At 47.3% G+C, this 17996-nt stretch overlaps 1 protein-coding gene across 1 annotated transcript; it reads left to right on the top strand.

Moving 5' to 3' along the window:
- The first annotated feature begins 12 nt into the window (after positions 1–12).
- On the top strand, positions 13–8568 carry LOC140694671 (uncharacterized). The gene is made up of 5 exons (XM_072957813.1): positions 13–31; positions 2146–2395; positions 3837–4002; positions 7196–7325; positions 8231–8568. The coding sequence occupies exons 1-5, from the start codon at positions 13–15 to the stop codon at positions 8386–8388; spliced, it is 723 nt and encodes a 240-aa protein (XP_072813914.1). The 3' UTR covers positions 8389–8568.
- The last annotated feature ends 9428 nt before the right edge of the window (positions 8569–17996 follow it).

Raw genomic sequence — 17996 nt, 5'->3', positions numbered from 1 at the left:
GGGCCTGCCCAGATGTTTCCAAATTGGAAAGGTACTCCAATCACTTGCCCGCTACAGGGACCAGAGGCTGGCCAACCTTTTCTGTAAAAGCCAGAGAGTAAATATTTTCAGTTTGGCAGATCATTTTGTTATAACCATGCAGGTCTGCAATAAGAAAGCTAAGAGCACTGGGTGACAGGAAACAAATGGGCATGCCCACACCCTCCCTTCCACTCAGGGCAGATTCTCTGTGGTGGGGAGCTTTGCCACAATGACTTGTTTCTTTGTTTCCATTGGTTTCTTTGTTTCCACCTTACTGCTCAAGCTCAGAACTTCAAGTGAGCCTGGTCCTTCAGCATCCATGCAGAGAGAAGGCTGAGCGGGGGTGGGGACCCCACCTGACAGAGAAGAGAGATGGCTTGTTAGCATGACATGAGACAATCACACTTTCCGGGGAGAAAGGGAACAAAGATAAGGGAGGGGAACAAAAATAAGGGTGGGGAACAGCAGTGGGACCCCTGGGTCACCTTCCAGGCTTGCTCTCCTTCCACGGCCACCCTGGGGGTCTGGGTGGTGTTGGAACTCAGCTACAGTGATTAGGCTGAGGGGGCTCAGGATAAAGGACCCTCTGTCGCCACACCGGGTTCCAAGCTCAGCCCCTCTAAGTCTACCCTCTGAGTTTCTGGAACTCAGCTGGAAGAATACATGATCAGGCCAGACCCAGAGCCCAAGCCAAACACGACAAGGGTCACGTGGGGTTGTAACCCCGTGCTCAGTGATCGGGGTCTCCTTGCAAATCTGCAGAAATTCCTGTTCTGCCTCATTCCTGGGAGAAGCCCCACATCTCTTCCTACTCTGTCTGTTCTACTCTTGAGGCTATTGTCCTGGAGGGATGCAGAGTCCTTGAACCTGGCCCTTCAAACGCACATAAGCAGCCTGTTCAATAAAACAAATTATGCACTTTTCCATATTTGCCAGTTTTTTGATTCCAGAAAGGCTGCGGGAATCTTTCTCATTGTCTCCTGTGCCCCCACCTCTTGGTGGCCCTCTCCTCATGGAAACACGATTTCCCACAATTGCACCCTGCCTCCCAGCTTGTCAAAGGGGAGTGACCCACAAAGACACAGGTGTTTCTGAGGATCCTGTCCCCCAGCAGAAAGCCTACTTGGGAGCCACGGACAGGGATCTGGCCTCCTGAGCCGCTCAGCTCTAATTGAAAGCCTAAACTGGGGACCCCGAATATTGCTGAATGACTTCCTTAGTCACCTTGGCCGGAGGGGCCTGATTTTTCGTTCCAGGAATGGATGTAATGCAGCCTCCATTTTCAGGGCTGACATTCATGATGGATCTATTTCCTCCAACTGCACCCCAGGAAGGACAGGCCCTTCCATCCCACTGGTAAGAAACCCATCCCAGGGGAGTTCCGAAGCACTGCATTGCTGTCAGGTCCAGCATCCCTACAGAGTGGCCCCTCCCCCTGAATGAGCCCCTTCCCTGGGCCTTCCCTGCCCCGGCATGACCACACCCCAGGTGGTGCTGGGGAAGGCAGGGAGTGCAGTAAGGGGTGGGGGGAGGAGAGCCCCTGGCTCTGGAGTGAGGGTTCTTGGGGAGACCACAGAGCAAGGCACACACCACCCCCAACCTATACCCCAAAATCTTAGCCCAGCCAACACAGGGGCCGCTCTGCGCCCTCTCACCGTGGCTCTCCTCTGAGACTGCACCCAACCCGGCATCTGGCACCCCAGCCCTACCTCCCCTCTTATGACAGATACCGTCTTCATGGAAACTGCCTAGCAGCGCGTATTCAAGGCCGGCAGCGGGCCTGGCGGATCTGCATTTCAGGTGCCCTACCTGGCCAACCGTGCGTGCCTGGGCTCAGTCCTCTATCTTGCCCACCGGCAGCCTGGGTCCACGTCCGGTGCAAGCGGACGCCGCGGAGCCCAGGCTGATCCCCACACACAGACAGGTGAGGGTGCCCCCGCCCCGCTGCCCCGCTGCCCCTCTGCCCAGCTGCCCCCCTGCCTAGCTGCCCCTCTGCCCCGCCCACTGGTGGTAGTACCGCCCCAGCTTCCGGCCGGCGCCACCTGCAGGTGAGGACCTCCGCCCGGCCCCACCCTCCACGGCCCCGCCCAGCTGTTCCATAAGCCTCCCCCCACCCCCGTCCAGGCCGCGCCCTGGCCCCCATTGGCTCCGCAAGTTCTGCCCTCGCACAACTAGACTCGGGAGGACGCACGACGCATACGCTAGGGGAGGGCCCCGAGGCGTTGCCATGGCTACAGGCGCCGCGCTCCTCACGGGCCACAGTGCGCTTCTGGGGCGGGGAGCGGGCTCCGGAAGTGTGTAGCTGCCTGGGACCATGGCGGTGCTTGCTTCTGGGGTTGGCGGCTTGCTTGGCCGGGCGACTAGTTCTGGCCTGGTCAGTAGGCGGCGGACATCCTGTCTGGGGTGGCGTCCCACAGACGGTAAACGTACTTCCGCGCCGACGGCGGGGCCGGTGGACATGAACCGGGGTGGGATCGGGGTTGGGGTGGTGGCCAGGGATGGTTGTGGTGCCTGGGAGCGTTTTGGGGCGGGGCGGGGCAGGGCTTGGGCACAGCCTCAAGCTTTCCTCCCCCTCAGGCCCTGGGGCTGGGGCCGCGAATCTGGGTCTCCCTTGGTGGCCACGGCCTCCCAGAACCCCCCGGGTAGGGCAGGCTGAGAACCCATCTTAGATGAAGCGGGACCTTATCCGGGTTTTGAAGAGCCCCAGAATCAGATGTTGGAATGGGGTGGTTTATCAGCCTTGTTTATCTGCGGGGAAATTTCAGTTCATTCCAGATATTGGTTCCTTCAGTCAACCTCAGGAATAAGACACAAGGGTCAGTGCCGATAAGCAGTTATCTAGGGCTTAACTCAAAATAAACTATGCGGGGTGTAGGGATGGTAGATGGGACACTCTCTCTTGAAGTTAGCAGTTTTATGGGATTAGAGGCCCTGGCTGAGGATTACATCCTCATCTGCAGTAATGGAGGTTGTGAGATACACACAGAGAAGGGAGGGGTGTGGTGGCGGTAACTCATTACAGAATCCAGGACCCTTGCCTGGCTCTAATGTAGAAGAGTCTCACCTAGGATAGGGCAGCAGTTATCAAAGTGTATCCAAGGCCCCTGAGGTGCAAGACCATTTTCATAGAAACGCCGGGATGTCACCTGCCTTTTGCACACTCTTGCTCTCCAGAGTTCCTGTGGGGTTTTCCAGGGAAAACCTGGCCTGTGATATCAAAAAACAGGGAATGCAGAGGCAGATAGGAGAATTCAGCTCTCACCAGTCCAAAAGAGATTTGCAGAAATTAAAATCACTGCTATTCTTCTCACTAATGATTTTTGTTTTGAAAAATAGAATTATATTTTGTTTAAGAGTATTAATGGTAACATACAGCAGATTGTTAATATTTTTAAGTGAATTCATGCACTTTTTCTAACTTCTTATTCAACTTCTAACACAGGAAATATTGATAGATTTAACTCACATAAATAGCAGACTTTTGGGGTTCTCAGTAATTGTTAAGAGTGTATAGGGTTCTGTAGAACAAGAAGTTTGAGAGCCCCTGGAGAACGGGTGCTCAGGTGATAGTCAGGTGCTTAGTGGTGTTAGATGGACGCCAAGATGTCTTCCGCAACTGCTCCCGGACTTGAAGTAATTGGCCACATTGAAATGGGCAGACAGTGCCTCCACTTTACAAACCAGAAGCTGCTGTATGTGTCTGGAGTCTAGGCCATGGGCTGTGCAGGGATTCCCGTTGTATCTGTTCTATCTAAGCCGGGATTCCTGTGAAGAGGCCTGGCCCTGAAGACCCGCTCTCCTTTGCTCCCTGCCAGGTACATTCTGTGTGACTTCAAGCTTCCAGAGGGCTTCAGCCTCCGTAGGAACATCTGCATCCACATTGCCTTCCTCCTGAAGACCCTGCTGAGGATGGAGGAGCCGGTACTGGTGCTATCCCCTTGGGGCCACCTCTACCACTGGCAGAGCCCCGACATCAACCAGGTCTGGATTCCCTGGTCGGATTCCTTTGACCTCCCAAGTCTCAACAGAAACATCCCTGACATTGAGTATGAGCAGTTCATTGCAGGTGAGGCGGTGGTCATTTAACTGGGGCCAGGTGGTCGTTGTTCTGGTTCCGATCTGAACATCGGGCCATCTTACTTTGGGCTTGTCAGTCTGCTTAGGGGCCTTGCTCATATTTCCCACACTGCAGGTGAATTTGGTTTTTCCATAGTTTTTTTCGGGAAATCAATTTGAAGTGTTTGAGCTCTATGTCCCCTCACCTCTGAAAACCCTGGCCTCCTGGTGAGATGGAGCAGTGACAAGGAGGCCACTGCCACAGAGACCTTGTCCCAGAAGGACTCGCTCCCTGTGCACTCAGGGTTGTTCTTACCTGTAGGAAAACACGATGTGTGTGTAGCATGGGCCACATGCTTGAGAAGGTATGTAACTGCCCATCCAGTATAATTTGGTCCTGCTCAAGCTACACATTTTAAGTTTTGTAAGAGGGAAGACTTCAAGATTTTCTTTGAATAAAGGTATTTAGAGCTTATCAATTTTTTTAAATTGAAATGTGGTTGATCTACAATGTTTTGTTAGTTTCAGATATACAGCTGTTGTTAGTTTCAGGTATACAGCATAGTGATTCAGTTGTACGTATACATAGTCTATTCTTTTTCAGGTTCATTTCCATTATAGGTTGCAAGATACTGAATATTGTTCCCTGTGTTCTGCAGTGAATCCTTGTCGTTTGTCTGTTTTACATAGAGTAATTTGTATCTGTTAATTCCAAACTCCTAAGTTTTGTTTATAAGTCTGTGAGTCTGTTTTTGTTTTATAAATAAGTTCATTTGTATCATTTTTTTAAAATTCCACATATAAATGATATCATATGATACTTGTCTTTGTCTGACTTATTTCACTTAGTGAGATAAGCTCCAGTTCCTCCCAAGTTGCTGTAAATGGCCTTATTTCCTTCTTTGTTATGACTGAGTAATATTCTGTTATATCTAAATACCACATCTTTATCCAGTCATCTGTCAGTGGACGTTTAGGTTGCTTCTATGTCTTGGCCATTGTAAACAGTGCTCCTGTGAACATTGAGGTGAAGGTATCTTTTGGAATTAAGGTTCCCTCTGGATATATGCCCAGGAGTGGGATTGTTGGATTAGGTGATAAGTATTTTTTTTTTTTTGTCTTTTGAGGAATCTCCATACTGTTTTCCACAGTGGCCGCACCAAACTACATTCCCACCAACAATGTAGGAGTGTTTCCTTTTCCCCACACCTCTCTGGCATTTATGGTTTGTGGACTTTTGATTGATGGCCATTCTGACTGGTGTGAGATGATAACATTTTAGTTTTGAGCTGCATTTCTCTGATAATTGAGCGATATTGAGCATTTTTTTATATGTCTATTGGCCATTTGTGTGTCTTCATTGGAGAATTGCTTGTTTAGTTGTTCTGCCCATTTTTGGATTTGGTTGTTTATTTTTTTCTTATTAAGATGTATGAACTATTTATATAGTCTAGAAATTAAGCCATGGTCAGTCTCATCTTTTGCAAATATTTTCTCACATTCCATAGGTTGTCTTTTTGTTTTACTTATGGTTTCTATTGCTGTGCAAAAGTTTGTAAGTTTAATTAGGTCTCATTTATTTATTTTGGCTTTTATTTCTGTTGCTTTGGTTGCTTAGATTGCCCTAGGAAAACATTGCTGAGATGTGTGTCAAATAATGTTTTGCCTAAGTTTCCTTGTGAGAAGTTTATAGTGTTTTGTCTAATATTTAAGCCTTTAAGCCATTTTGATTTTGTTTCTTTTTGGTTTTTTTGTGACTCTATTGTATGCTTTTGATTTGTGGTTACCTTATTCTTCAAATATATCAACCCATTGCTATATCTATTTCCTTTAGACTGATAATCACGTAGGCTCCAACACATCCTAAGAATAACGAAGAAAAAAAAGAAAGAAAAAATCTATATTTTCTTGCTCCCCTCTCCCATTCCCACCTTTTTTTATTTTGATGTCCTTTTTCATTTTTACATCTTTATGTTTATTCTCTTGTAACTCGTTATTGCATTTCCAACTATGGTTGTCCTGAATCTATAGCATCCTGCTTCCTTTCTGTTTAGAATAGAACCTTTTAATATCTCTGTTAGGTTCAATATTGCTGAGTTATCTCCCCTCCCCCCCTCCCCCCCCAGACTCTGAATACTCAGTCCAGGATAGCTAAACCATTCTAGCCTTCATCGGTTTTGGGAAAGCAATCTTCAGAGTGGGAAAAAACATTGAAAAATAAAATTCTGTGAGTTGCTTTCTACCCTTGCCCAGAGATGAGAAACATCTGAAGGTGGAGGAAAAAAGTTGGAGGTGGAGAACACAAAGTTTTTTCACCTTTTGCTGCTGAAGAAATGATTGCTTTTGTAATTAGTGATGATGCCTTTTAAATTGGTGAGATCGAGATTCCACAGCTTCAGCGCCTGTGAAAAACCAGCTGGAGAAAACTCTCTAGGGCCCCTGCAGTGGGAAAGGCAGCCCCTCTGAGCACCTGTTGTTCTGTATTCTTCCTACCTCCACACGGGTTCGCTAGGCACCGTGCAGGACAATGCAGTTACCCAAGGTGGAGGACGGGGAGACCCCTGCTGTGTGTAGAGCTACAGGAGCCCACACTTGAAGGACAAAATGTAGAGTAGTGGGGCAGTCATAGGAACAGAGGATGGTTGAGACCCAGGATAGTGTCCTGGAGTCCAGCAGCCAAGGTTGGTGGGGCAGATGGGTCCCTGGGGCATGGGAAGACTTTGAGGGATCTGAAGGAAAGATAGGAACCAAGAGACTGGATTCGTGTGGGGGTACAGTGACCCTTGGGGGCTGTGGGGCAGCTCAGTGAGCCCAGGGGGAATGGGCACTTCCCCAAAGCTGGGTTGACAGGTCACAACCAAGTCACTGGGGACCAAGAGGCACTGAGTCATTTTAAACTTTTTGTCCCTTTTCCTGGAAAAGAAACTGCTGCCTGTTAAATAGCCTGTGTCTTTAGTGAGAATAAAAGACATGAAGCAAGATTGCCTCAAAAGTCATCCATTATGTAGTTGCTAATAAGGGTCAAATGCAAACTTGAATAGATGAAATGAATCATTCATCAGAGGATTTTAAAATCCTTTAAAATAAAAATTCTTGTTGCCTTTGTTCTTCATTTCAGGGTTCACTTGGTGATAATAGTAGTAACCAAAGCAACATCAAACCCTTACAGAACTCTGTCCTGCTGTTCCAGGAACGCTGTGTTCACGAAAATCCAATGAGTAGGCACCACTATGAGTTCCACTTTAAAGGTAAGGATATTCATTAATCACACGGCTAATAAATGGCAGAGCTGGGACTTGAACCTAAGCTGTCTAGCCCCAGAGCCCTCTCTCAGCCCCTTTACTGCAGCTCATCACTTGGCATGCCCGACACAGGCCAGCATTTAAGAGCAGCATGACCTTGGCCAAGTTTGCTTCAACGCTTGGTCTCTGTTTCCTCATCTGTAGAATGGGGGTGTGGGCAGTGAACTCTGTGAGCTCAGTGGTCACTTCGTCCAGCTCTGCTTTTATACTGCTTTGAGTTAATTCAGTAAGTATCCGAGCCCCTACATGGCCCACACATGGGCTGGCGCTTTGCTAGGCCGTTGGTTACGGAGAAAAGTAAGATCAGCCTGCTTCTCCGAGGAGCCTGTGTCCCTCCACCGGAAGCAGCTGCGAGGCCCAGGCTCCCTTGCTAGCAGCCAGGGGCTGGGCAGGAATGTCTGATAAAAGAAGGTGGAGGCAGAGCCCCTCCGGGAACAGTGGTGGCCACACAGCTCTCAGGAGCGAGAGCTTCTGTGCAGGCTGCTGAGAGGGGAGTCCTCATGAGGCCAATAGTCCCCCCAAACTAAGCCCTCAGGACAAAGATCCAGCCAACCTTTCAGTATCACCATAGAGCCAGTCCATCCTCATCACTGTGCCTCTGTGCTCCTTTGTCCTGGGGCCTCTCTTCCCCCTACACCCAGACTTTTCTCCCTCTCTTCTCTAAGTGTCGCCTACTTCACCCGTGGTCCCTGCTTCCTGGGTAACCATCTCTGGAGTTGACACTTTGCCCCCTCACACACCCCCGTTTGATCAGGAGCCTGGGTTGACTTCCTTGTGCTCACTTTCCACCTTCAGATCATTGCTCCTCCTCTCTTGGGAGCACCTGGAAAACCCAGATCCTTTCCTAGCAGTGCCTGCCACCCTGGCCTCCCTGCTCATCTGCCTCAGTCAGGAGAAGCTGGACCACAAGCTCTGTATTGCCTCACCTCCTACCATCAAGACATCAAATTTGATTCTCCCTCCACCACCCAGTATGGTCATTGTAGGGTCTTCTTCTCTGTCAGCCTGAGCCAGCCACCCCCCATTCACCCTGTCCCCAGGCTCATACCCGGGCGTGTCTTCTTCCCAGGTCAAGCCTCTCTCCTTTATGTGCCCAACTCTATCCATCCAGCTGCTTCTCCAACAGCTTCCCTGGCCCTCCTTCACCCTCACTGGGGCATCAAGCACTGACTCCTCTGATTTCCTGCCTGTCCACGTTCCTCTTACTTCCACTTCCCCACCTTCCAGCTCTGCATCCACAGTCAGCACTCTCTTTATGACAAACAAAACCCCCTTGACCCTTGATCTTTTCAGTTCCTCACCAGGACGACTTCCATCTCGGTTCACCCAGCTCTATTTGTTCTGAGCCTGCAGGCAGCAGGCTCTCCCAGCACAGATTTCTAAGACTACAAATCAATGCCCAGCATGTTGCCACTGCCAGGCAATCCTCCAGGATTTCTCTAGTGAGCACATTTCCCCACTTGCCACACAGTGGTGTCAACATTCTATGCTCTCTGCACACCTCTAAGCTTCCCTCTGTCTCTTCCCTGACTCCCAGCAGATGGCCTTGCCTCCTGCTTCAGAGAGAATGACATGTCACTGGAAAGGAACTCGCTCGCCTGCAGCAAATCTGCTCACCTCACCTTTTATCTGTCTCTCTCCCACCTGGACTCTAGCTGTAGTTGTTCTTAATTTAGTGAGTTTAGTTAACATATATATACACAGTTAAAATCATAGCACACTATAGGCTACCTTCTAGGGCTTACTTTTTCAATTTAACATAGAGTGTATGATTCATCCATTCCATTGCATGTACCTGCAGTTCATTTGTTTTAACTGATCTTGTGTTATTTTCGCACACACAATATTTAAGAGAAGGGTAAGCCAGGATTCAGGATGCTGGTTACTTCCTGTGAGAAGGGGCCAAGAGCAGGATAGGGAAAGAGGACACAGTATGTCACTGTCAATATTCCTGTTATGATGCTGGGTAATAAGTTCATAACTGTGTCTTATAATATTAATTTTAATACATAAATGCCTCTGACAGGCACCTACGATGAGAATGTTTCATGAACCAAGATATACAATGGATAATATTACATCATTATTGTTATGTAATCTTGTTATATTATACATTAATCATAATCTTACATTATTTGTTATGGGTTATATGTTATATAGGTGCATGAATTATATATTATGTATATAAACACCTACATATGTATTATATAATATCTGCTAATAAATAAACAGCATAATATGCTAGTATATCTTCTATTATGTATTATTTAATAAATAATATCATACTATATCCTGTTATATGACATGGCACATAATCTTTAATAAAATAAGAAATCTGTCAATATATAGGTAATTAATAAAATTTTTTTAAAAAGCCCGCAGCTTTTAACGCCGACACCGCTACAGCTTTCACTGTCTTTTCTCTTCCCTTTCATGGTCGTGGTCCTCACGGTGGTATCCGTTACCCCTTTCATCTTCTTATCCTGAACTTTCCTCCTCCTCCCTTCGCATGCTGGCTTCTGCCCCGTGGTCCCTCTAGTCACTAGCGGCCTCTGGGGCACTGATTTGCGGGCACGGTCTCAGGCCCCAGCTCACCTGGGTGTCCGTTGCCCCTGCCACCGCTGGTGGGGGCGGTGCGGGGCGGGGGGCAGAGTGCAACTCTTGTCCTGGAAGAGAACACAGCACAGACTCAGTGAACAGCAGCAGGTGTGGCTGGGACCTGCAGGACTGTGGGGAGAGCCAGACTGTCTGCATCCCGAACGGGGGCACTTGGAGTGTGAAGAAACCTAGTCCTCACTGCCCCTGAAGTGAGGAAGACAGTCTCAGGTGAGTTAAAGTGCTTATGACCTAGGTCTGTTGGCTGGAAAGTACAAACGTGCCCCTAAGGGGAGGGTAGTTGATGTTCCAGGCCCCACGAAAGCCTTAAGGGCTGGCAGGGAACCAGGCTGGACGCTCCACTGGACCCAGTTTCCCCTCGAGGGTGGGGCCTTCGGGAACAAGCAGAAAGCCCTCGGTCTCTGGGGGCAATGCGGCAGTGTGGTAGCATCCCTGCAGCGACTCAAGTGAATTCAGGGCCTGTTTGATTCGTTTGTATGGCCATATCGAGCCTCAGCGGAAGCCACAGCAGGAGTGGATTCCTGTCTCTCCAGCTGTCATCCTCGTGTCTGAGTGCCAGGCTTCAGACCCGATCCCCTGGGGCGCTAGGACAGTTATAGACAGAGGCGGCTGGGGAGGCCTCAAGAGGGCGGTACTGGCCTTCCTGCCCACACGATTACACGAAGATCAAACAATCCATCGATGGGAAGAAACTAAGAACCATGGTCACATCTGGACCCCAAGCTTAGTTGTGGTATTTGGGTGACATTTATCGACAATCCAGCGAGGTTCTTGCCAGGGCAGCAAACCAGGAGTGACACTGAGGAGCATCATTGTACAGAGGCTGGACTGGGGGTCTGCAGGCTCCTCCCAGGAGAAGCCTCAGTGTTTGGGAGGTGGCTAACATGCCACCTTCGTGTCACCAGCAATTGATGCTACCTGCAGAAAATCAGCTGTAATCCTGGGATGGATCAGCCCTGAGTGAGGTGATAAAGGCTCCTACAAGAGGGGGCGCCAGATGGACAGTGAACCAACCAACAGGCTGATGAGATTCCCAGCTGTGTTTATCGTGCTTCCGTAGCCAAGAATGAGGAGAGAGTTGAATGGCTCACCATGAATATTTTAGCAACTTGAGAGGGTTCCATGTCTCACTGCATTTAAGTGTCACCTGGAGGAATTCAGGGAGTGTTTAGACCCAGGGTAAGCTAACGGCCTCTTAGTTCCTCATCAACCTGGCAAGCCCACCAGCCCTCTATGGCCAGACATTGGCAAGTCCCTTCCCTTGTTAGAACAAAACCTTTCCCACGCACGCCTGTGGTAAGCTTTTGCTTTTTTTTTTTTAATTAATGGCAATGAAGATACCTTACAGCCTCCTCAGACCTTTCCTTAGGGCTTCTCGCCTTAGACCCGGCAAGGGGGCCCGCTGCCCTCAGTCCTGCACTGCAGATGGTCCCCCTGGCCCTGACACTTCCTCTGGCCACGCCCTCCATAGGGTGGAGTCAGCAGGGCCAAGGGGACATGGTCATTGGCTCCATCCCGTGCTCTAGAAACCCAGGACTCCGAATGCCCTGCCTCAGCAGCCCCTGATCCATTTCTAGTGTCTGCACCGTCTCTCCCCGGAATTCAGATTCCCAGGACTGGCAGAGAGGCCAAAGGGCAGCTGTTTGCATGGAGGTTATAGGCAGAGCCCGGAAGTGAATTCTGAGTGTCCCCCTGTGCACATCCAAGGCCCCTTATGGCAAGGGATGGACCCAGCATTGGGAAGAAAAGAGTTAGGCTAGTGATCAGAGTCTGGGAATCAGCTCTCCCCACACACTCACTTTCTTTGCAGGACTCCCCTGAGTCTGGGAATTCTAATTCTGAACCTGGCCTTCCCCCTGATAATGAATGTATATTTGTAAAGGTAGGACTTTAACCTCCTGCACTTAAAATGTTTAGATATATAGGATATGAGCTCCCAGGTATGCTCTGGAACTGCACTTCCAAAAGTCCAGAGCAGTTATGTTGGCTCTAATGAGACTGTAAGTGGCAAAGACCGTCTCCAGAGAGGAGGGGCTCCTGCTTCACGCTCCGAAGCCAGGATCTTCTGAGATGAAAAAATGGACACTGAGACCCTCAATTGTAAATTGATTTAGAATAACGCCAAAGGTGTGTATGACGTGTGTGTGCGCACACACGCACCTGGGGAATTGTGTTGTACATGACTGTGAGTGTGTGTGTGGCTGTGCACACACGGGCCTGGGGATGTATGTGGTTGTGTGTATGCTATGTGTGTGTGTGCGCCTGAGGACGTGTGTGGTTGTGTGTATGGTATGTGTGTGTGTGGTACATGAGTCCATGTATGTGTGTGTGTAGGGAAGTATGTGGAGCAAAGCCAGTGTGTCTGCACGTGTGTTTGTGTGTACATGCATGCATTAGTTTTAACAGTAGAAGCTGTCCTTTAGAACTCTGAAGTAGTAAAATTTGTATGATGTCTTTCGCTGTATAATTCAAAATTAAACAATCTTCAGTCACCAGAAATTTATTACCCCCCCGATTCTGATTTTTTTTCCATATTGATATGTCTTCATTTTACTGATGAGGAAACTTAGCTTAGAGATATTAACTGACTCATATAAGGACATGGAGCTCGCACGCCCAGGGCCAGGATGCAGTCCAAGCCATGCTGCTCCAGAGGCCTGGGGCTCTGCTCACGATTACACGTGGCCTCTTGGCAGGGGAACAGATTCTGATGGGCTGTGGCCAGCATGCAGGCTGTCCAAGCTGGGGACTTGGGAAGCCGGGTGAAGAGTACCAGACAGCAGACAAGAGTGAAGCCCTGCTCAGAATTCAGAGAGGTTCCTAGGTCTTGGATGAGGAAGGAGGCTCACTGCTCATCCTTGATCCCTTTGCTGGTGGCCAAAAGGGACCAAGGCCCACGAGAGCACTTCAGGGAGCTGCCTGCCAAAACCTGGAAAAGGACTGCTCAGAACTGTCTCTGCAGTAGGAGCAGAGGAAGGAAATGTAGCCTCTTGGTGGACATTCTTGGTGATGGCAGTAGGAGGCCTAGCAGCCTTGTTATGGGGGTGGTAGGACAAGGTCCTAGTGGATGATTGTTTTCACGTGTCTTAAAAATCATTGCTTCATTTATTGTATCCACTTTGTGGATTATTTTAGGATGGTAAATATGGTCTCTTTAACTTCATATTAGCTGGGTTGATTAAATTTTATATCGTTAATTTTCTCTTCAATGATTTGGAAGCTATATTGCCTTTTAATGAAAATTCTCTCTAAACTTTTATAAATCATCTCTAAGTTCATAACTTTATATGTAATTGGACCAGTATTCCTAAAACACTATCAAAAATGAAATAATCTATTAGATCCTGTTCCACAATAATGATAAATTTAGCATATTTTACCTCTCTGCTGTTCCAGATTGTGTCTGTGTGCGCGTGTGTGTGTTTGTGTATGTGTCCTCCAGTTACTATTTTTTGACAGTTGCTTTCAGTTTGTTATATTAACAATGAAAACATAGGTATAAACTTCTTGGATTTCATTGCTCACTACCACAATTTAATACCATGTCTTTCCCACTTTTGAGTTATTTACTTATCAGGATTTTCAAATCAACTGGACACATGATTGGCTAAGTTTTTTTGAGTGGTGGTCTTGGAACACTTTCATGTATATATGCAGCTTTATATTCTCCTTCTCAACAACCCTCAGAGTGTTGTTGATGGCCCAAGAGTTGTTTTAAAATATGGCATTGTTTTTCATCACCAAAAAACCAAAAAAGTTTTCTTGATTTAAAGTCCTGTCTTTTTATGACTGGCTAGACTTGTCTGCTGGATAGAGATTTCCTTAACCTTCCTCCTTCTTTTCGCCATAACTCGGATTCATTGAGATGCATGTTTTTACCATTTCTCAGATGGGCTTCCACTTTGACTTCCGCTTTAAACCATCACCCCACTCTTTTTCTCCATGCTTATTCCTGAAAAAGTGAGCTCTCTATTGGATTAAAGATGGTTCCCGTCAGAGATGTGTGGCTCCCTGTCCAAAGGTCCAAATGAAGAGAAAAGGAAAGATTCGTGTTTCTGGTGGTTACATTTTGTCAGCTTAGAGATTTAGTTATCCGCGTGGCTGCGGTGGAATCTGCAATACCTTGGCTCAGAGTTTCCTTTTTCTGGCTTACTAGGGGAGCTACATTAGCTGGAGTCACGGCGCTGTGGCCGTTCTCAGGATTCCGGGGCTGAGGCAGCTCCTCTCCACCCTTGTTATTTTGATCTTGCAAAATGGGTCCCAGCTATGCGAACCCTGCACATGGTGGCCAGGATCGCCCCCCATGTGACGTGTCTCCAGTTCCTCGGCCTCCCTCACGGCTATCAGCTAGCTCCAGTAAGGGTACGAGCTGGCTTCCACTGCGGTCCTTCCTCCTTCCTCTCCAGGCAGGCCGTCCTTTCCCAATAGTTGTCCCTATAGTTTCTGTCCTGCGCTACATAAGCTGAAGGAATTCCTCAGCGTTTCCAGCAGGTAGATGGCGCTCTTCTATGTTTGGACTCCTTCAGTGCTTGCAGTGGAAATTTAGGAGGTGGAAAGGAAGAGCTTGGGGGTTCTCCATATCTAGGGCTCCCTATCCAGCAGATTCAACTAACAGTGGTTTGAAAATATTCATGGAAAAACAGAAAGTTTCAAAAAGCAACACTTGAATTTGCCATACACTGACAACTACTTACACAGCATTCATGTTGTATTAGATACCGTGAGTAATCTAGAGATGATTTAAAGTGCACAGGAGGACACAGCAAAAGAGAATGTGACAACGAATATACGTGTATATTCATGTATAACTGAAAAATTGTGCTCTAAGCTGGAATTTGATGCAAAATTGTAAAATGACTATAACTCAATAAAAAATATTTGTATATAAATATATATATATATGTATATATATATGTAAAGTACATGGGAGGGTGCACATAAGTTCCATGCAAGTCCTATGTCATTTTATATAAGAGGCGTCAGAGTCCATGGATGTTGATGTCAGGGTGAGTCCTGGAACCAGTGCCCCATTGTTACCAAGGGTGACTGGAAGTCCAGGCTCCTTATCCCAGCCTGCCATGTCCCCACGTGGTCTGACTCCTACATGTACCACACTTCCCTTGTCACTCTCCCCCAGCCCTGGCAGACTGCCCCCTGATTCTTGAACAGGCCACACTCACTGTGCTTCATGTCTGGCCCCTAGAAATACCCATTACTTTCTGAGCATGGCTCTGCTTTCACAAAACGGGCTGCATTGTCACTAGAGAAGACAGTGTGGAATTTCCTTTAAAAGCTGAAAATAGACTTAACTCATGATCCAGCCTTCCCACTCCCAGGCATATGTCAGAAGAAAACTCTAATTCAAAAAGTCACATGCACCTCAATGCTCACAGCAGCACTATTTATAATAGCCAGGACAAGGCAACAACCCAAATGTCCATCAACACCTGACTGGATAAAGATGTAGTAGTATATTTATACAAAGGAATACTACTCAGCCATTAAAAAGAACAAAATAATGCCATTTGCAGCAACATGGATGGATGTACAGATAGTCATTGTAAGTGAAGTAAGCCAGAAAAAGAGAAAAATGCCATATGATATCACTTATATGTGGAATCTAAAAAAAGACACAAATGAACTTAACTACAAAAGAGAAACAGACCCACAGACATACAGAAACAAACTTATTGTTACCAGGGAGAGAAGGGGATGGGAAGGGATAAATATGGGAATTGGAAAAGTGTCCCTCTTGGGGAGTTATGGAAATGTTAGCTATCTTGATTGTGGTGATAGTTTTCTGGATGTAGACATCTATCAAATTCATCAAATAGTACATGTGAAATATGTGTAATTTACCATACAGGAATCATACCATAATAAAGGTGCTGTAAAATAAAAGAAAAGAAAAGAAAAGAAAAGAAAAGAAAAGAAAAGAAAAGAAAAGAAAAGAAAAGATTGGCGGCATTGTGTCCTACATTTTTATGTGTCTTTAGTGAGTGGGTCTTCAAGTTTCCGGTCTGCCATATTTTCTGAACCAGAAGTGCCCTCCTACACTTTTCTTTGATAAAACGTCAGTGGGTGGCATTTATTCCCGTGGCTTCAACTTCTCTCTGTCCACTGATTAACTGTCAAGTCTTTTCCAGCAAGGGCATTTCATTTCAGTCCCAGAAATACACTTATAATTGACATGTAGACATTCCCACTTGATTAGCCCATAAAAATCTCAAGCTCTGTATGTTTGGATTTACACTCGCTCAGAACTAGGTTTACTTCTTAAAACAGTGACATCACTATCCCATCTGTTTTCCGTGACATACATCTGGGAGTTTTCCTTTACTTTTCCACACCCTCACCCCCGTCAGTACTACAATTCTCTTCCTTAATGTCCCCCAACTAAGTCCCCGCCCCTCGCTCCCCACTGCATTAATTTCCACCCCTTGCTAGTCTCCCCAGTGCTGTACTTTAGAATGAGCAATCCACTTTGCTCACTTTTAAGACTAATCTGTGTCACTCTCCTCCTTAAAACCCCAAAGACTTCCCCGCTGCATATGTGAGGATGTACACGCTCCCTGATTTAATGTCACACCTTCTCAACACTTGCTGCTTTTTTTCAGCCTCAGCTGCCGTTACTTCCCCACAGCCTCTAGCTTCACTGACCTTCCTTCCCTAAGTGCAAAATGCTGTTAGACACCACCAGACCTCTGCACGAGACACGAAAGCTGCCGAGGATCCCGTGCCCACACGCACTCTCCTGGTCTGGAGATTTGCTGGAATCCTTCAAATGTCAGTGCAGAAAGCATTTCCTCTCTGACACCTTCCCTACCTTCTAGAACCCTGCCCCAGGCAGTGCAAGAGCCCCTCTGAACATATAGTATATATGATGCCAAGTGACTCTTAGCACATTGTTTTGAAAACCTATTTAAATTTCTCTCTTCCATGACACACTGTCATCTCCTTGAGGAATGGGGGGCTGTGTGGTATTTGTCTCGACAGCTAACGTCTGGCACAGACCCCAGGCCATTGGAAACAGTCTGCTGACTCCTCAAGAAGAATTGTCATCTTTGCGACAATAAGAAAAACTACATGATCTCTGATCTTACACCATCCGGCAAGGGTCAAAATAATTTCACATAGAGCTACACACGCAAAATATGTGTATTCTCTCCTCTTTGTGAGCCCGAGATCATAGGCATCCTGGAACGTAGGTGTCACTCTAAGCTGTCTGTCCCCTAGGCTGTAACGTCCAACTTCAAAATATTTTTTAGAAATTGTAGGGACACGTGTACATCACCCGGTCTTAGAGCATACGGCGCTTCAGCCTGACCCAGTTTATTGTCCATATGAAAATCAGAAATCTTCCAAACTGAAACCTGAGGAAATATTTCCCGTCTCTCCTTCCAGTCTGTCTGCCATCTGCATCCCACATCCCCACTGCTCACCTGCGTCAGACCACCGTCCATCTAGAAACATTTTCGGTGGGACACATGGATGAGAACTAATTACAGCAATCATGAAAATGGTCCCATGAACGTAGGCTCTGCACAACAAGGATGCTTTGACCGGAGGCCTCAGCCGTGGCCTGCAGGGTCTGTTCACGTTTTCTGCCTGGCTTCAATGCAGACGTTGTGCAGAAAATCAAGCCTGCAGTTAAAGTCACAGAAGGCCCAAGAAATCCAGAAAAATAGAGTGAGAGTCATCTCCTTGGGAATATTTTTGGAAACCATCCACTAATAGGAAGAAGAGCTTTAAGAAGTTCGTTTCAGAGCAGATGATGTCCAACTGCAGGGGGGTCAGTTTTGTCATTGTTGCTTGCTAGTTGGCTTTCTGCTGCTTCTAACACGCCGCTGTTTAGAGAAGTGGCCTGAGTCGCCCCTCAGAGCAGAATGGTAAGCTGGGCCTTGCCACAGCCTAGCTCCACTGTTGTGTAGTGACCCGCTGAGAAGGAAGGTATGGCCCAGGGCTTCCTCTGACCCTCTCTCCCTCCGTTATAAACTCTCT

The sequence above is a fragment of the Vicugna pacos genome, unplaced genomic scaffold, assembly GCF_048564905.1.
Source record: "Vicugna pacos unplaced genomic scaffold, VicPac4 scaffold_77, whole genome shotgun sequence".
In the NCBI taxonomy this organism is placed as follows: Eukaryota; Metazoa; Chordata; class Mammalia; order Artiodactyla; family Camelidae; genus Vicugna; species Vicugna pacos.
The sequence above is the reverse complement of the archived record's forward strand: the minus strand, read 5'-3'. Positions and strand labels throughout refer to the sequence as shown.

Excerpts from the sequence above, each read along its gene's own strand:
- LOC140694671 (XM_072957813.1), top strand. Across the intron at positions 4,003-7,195 it reads AGAGCCCCGACATCAACCAG|GGTTCACTTGGTGATAATAG; the intron begins GTCTGGATTCCC and ends TCTTCATTTCAG. Across the intron at positions 7,326-8,230 it reads CTATGAGTTCCACTTTAAAG|TGCCTGCCACCCTGGCCTCC; the intron begins GTAAGGATATTC and ends CTTTCCTAGCAG.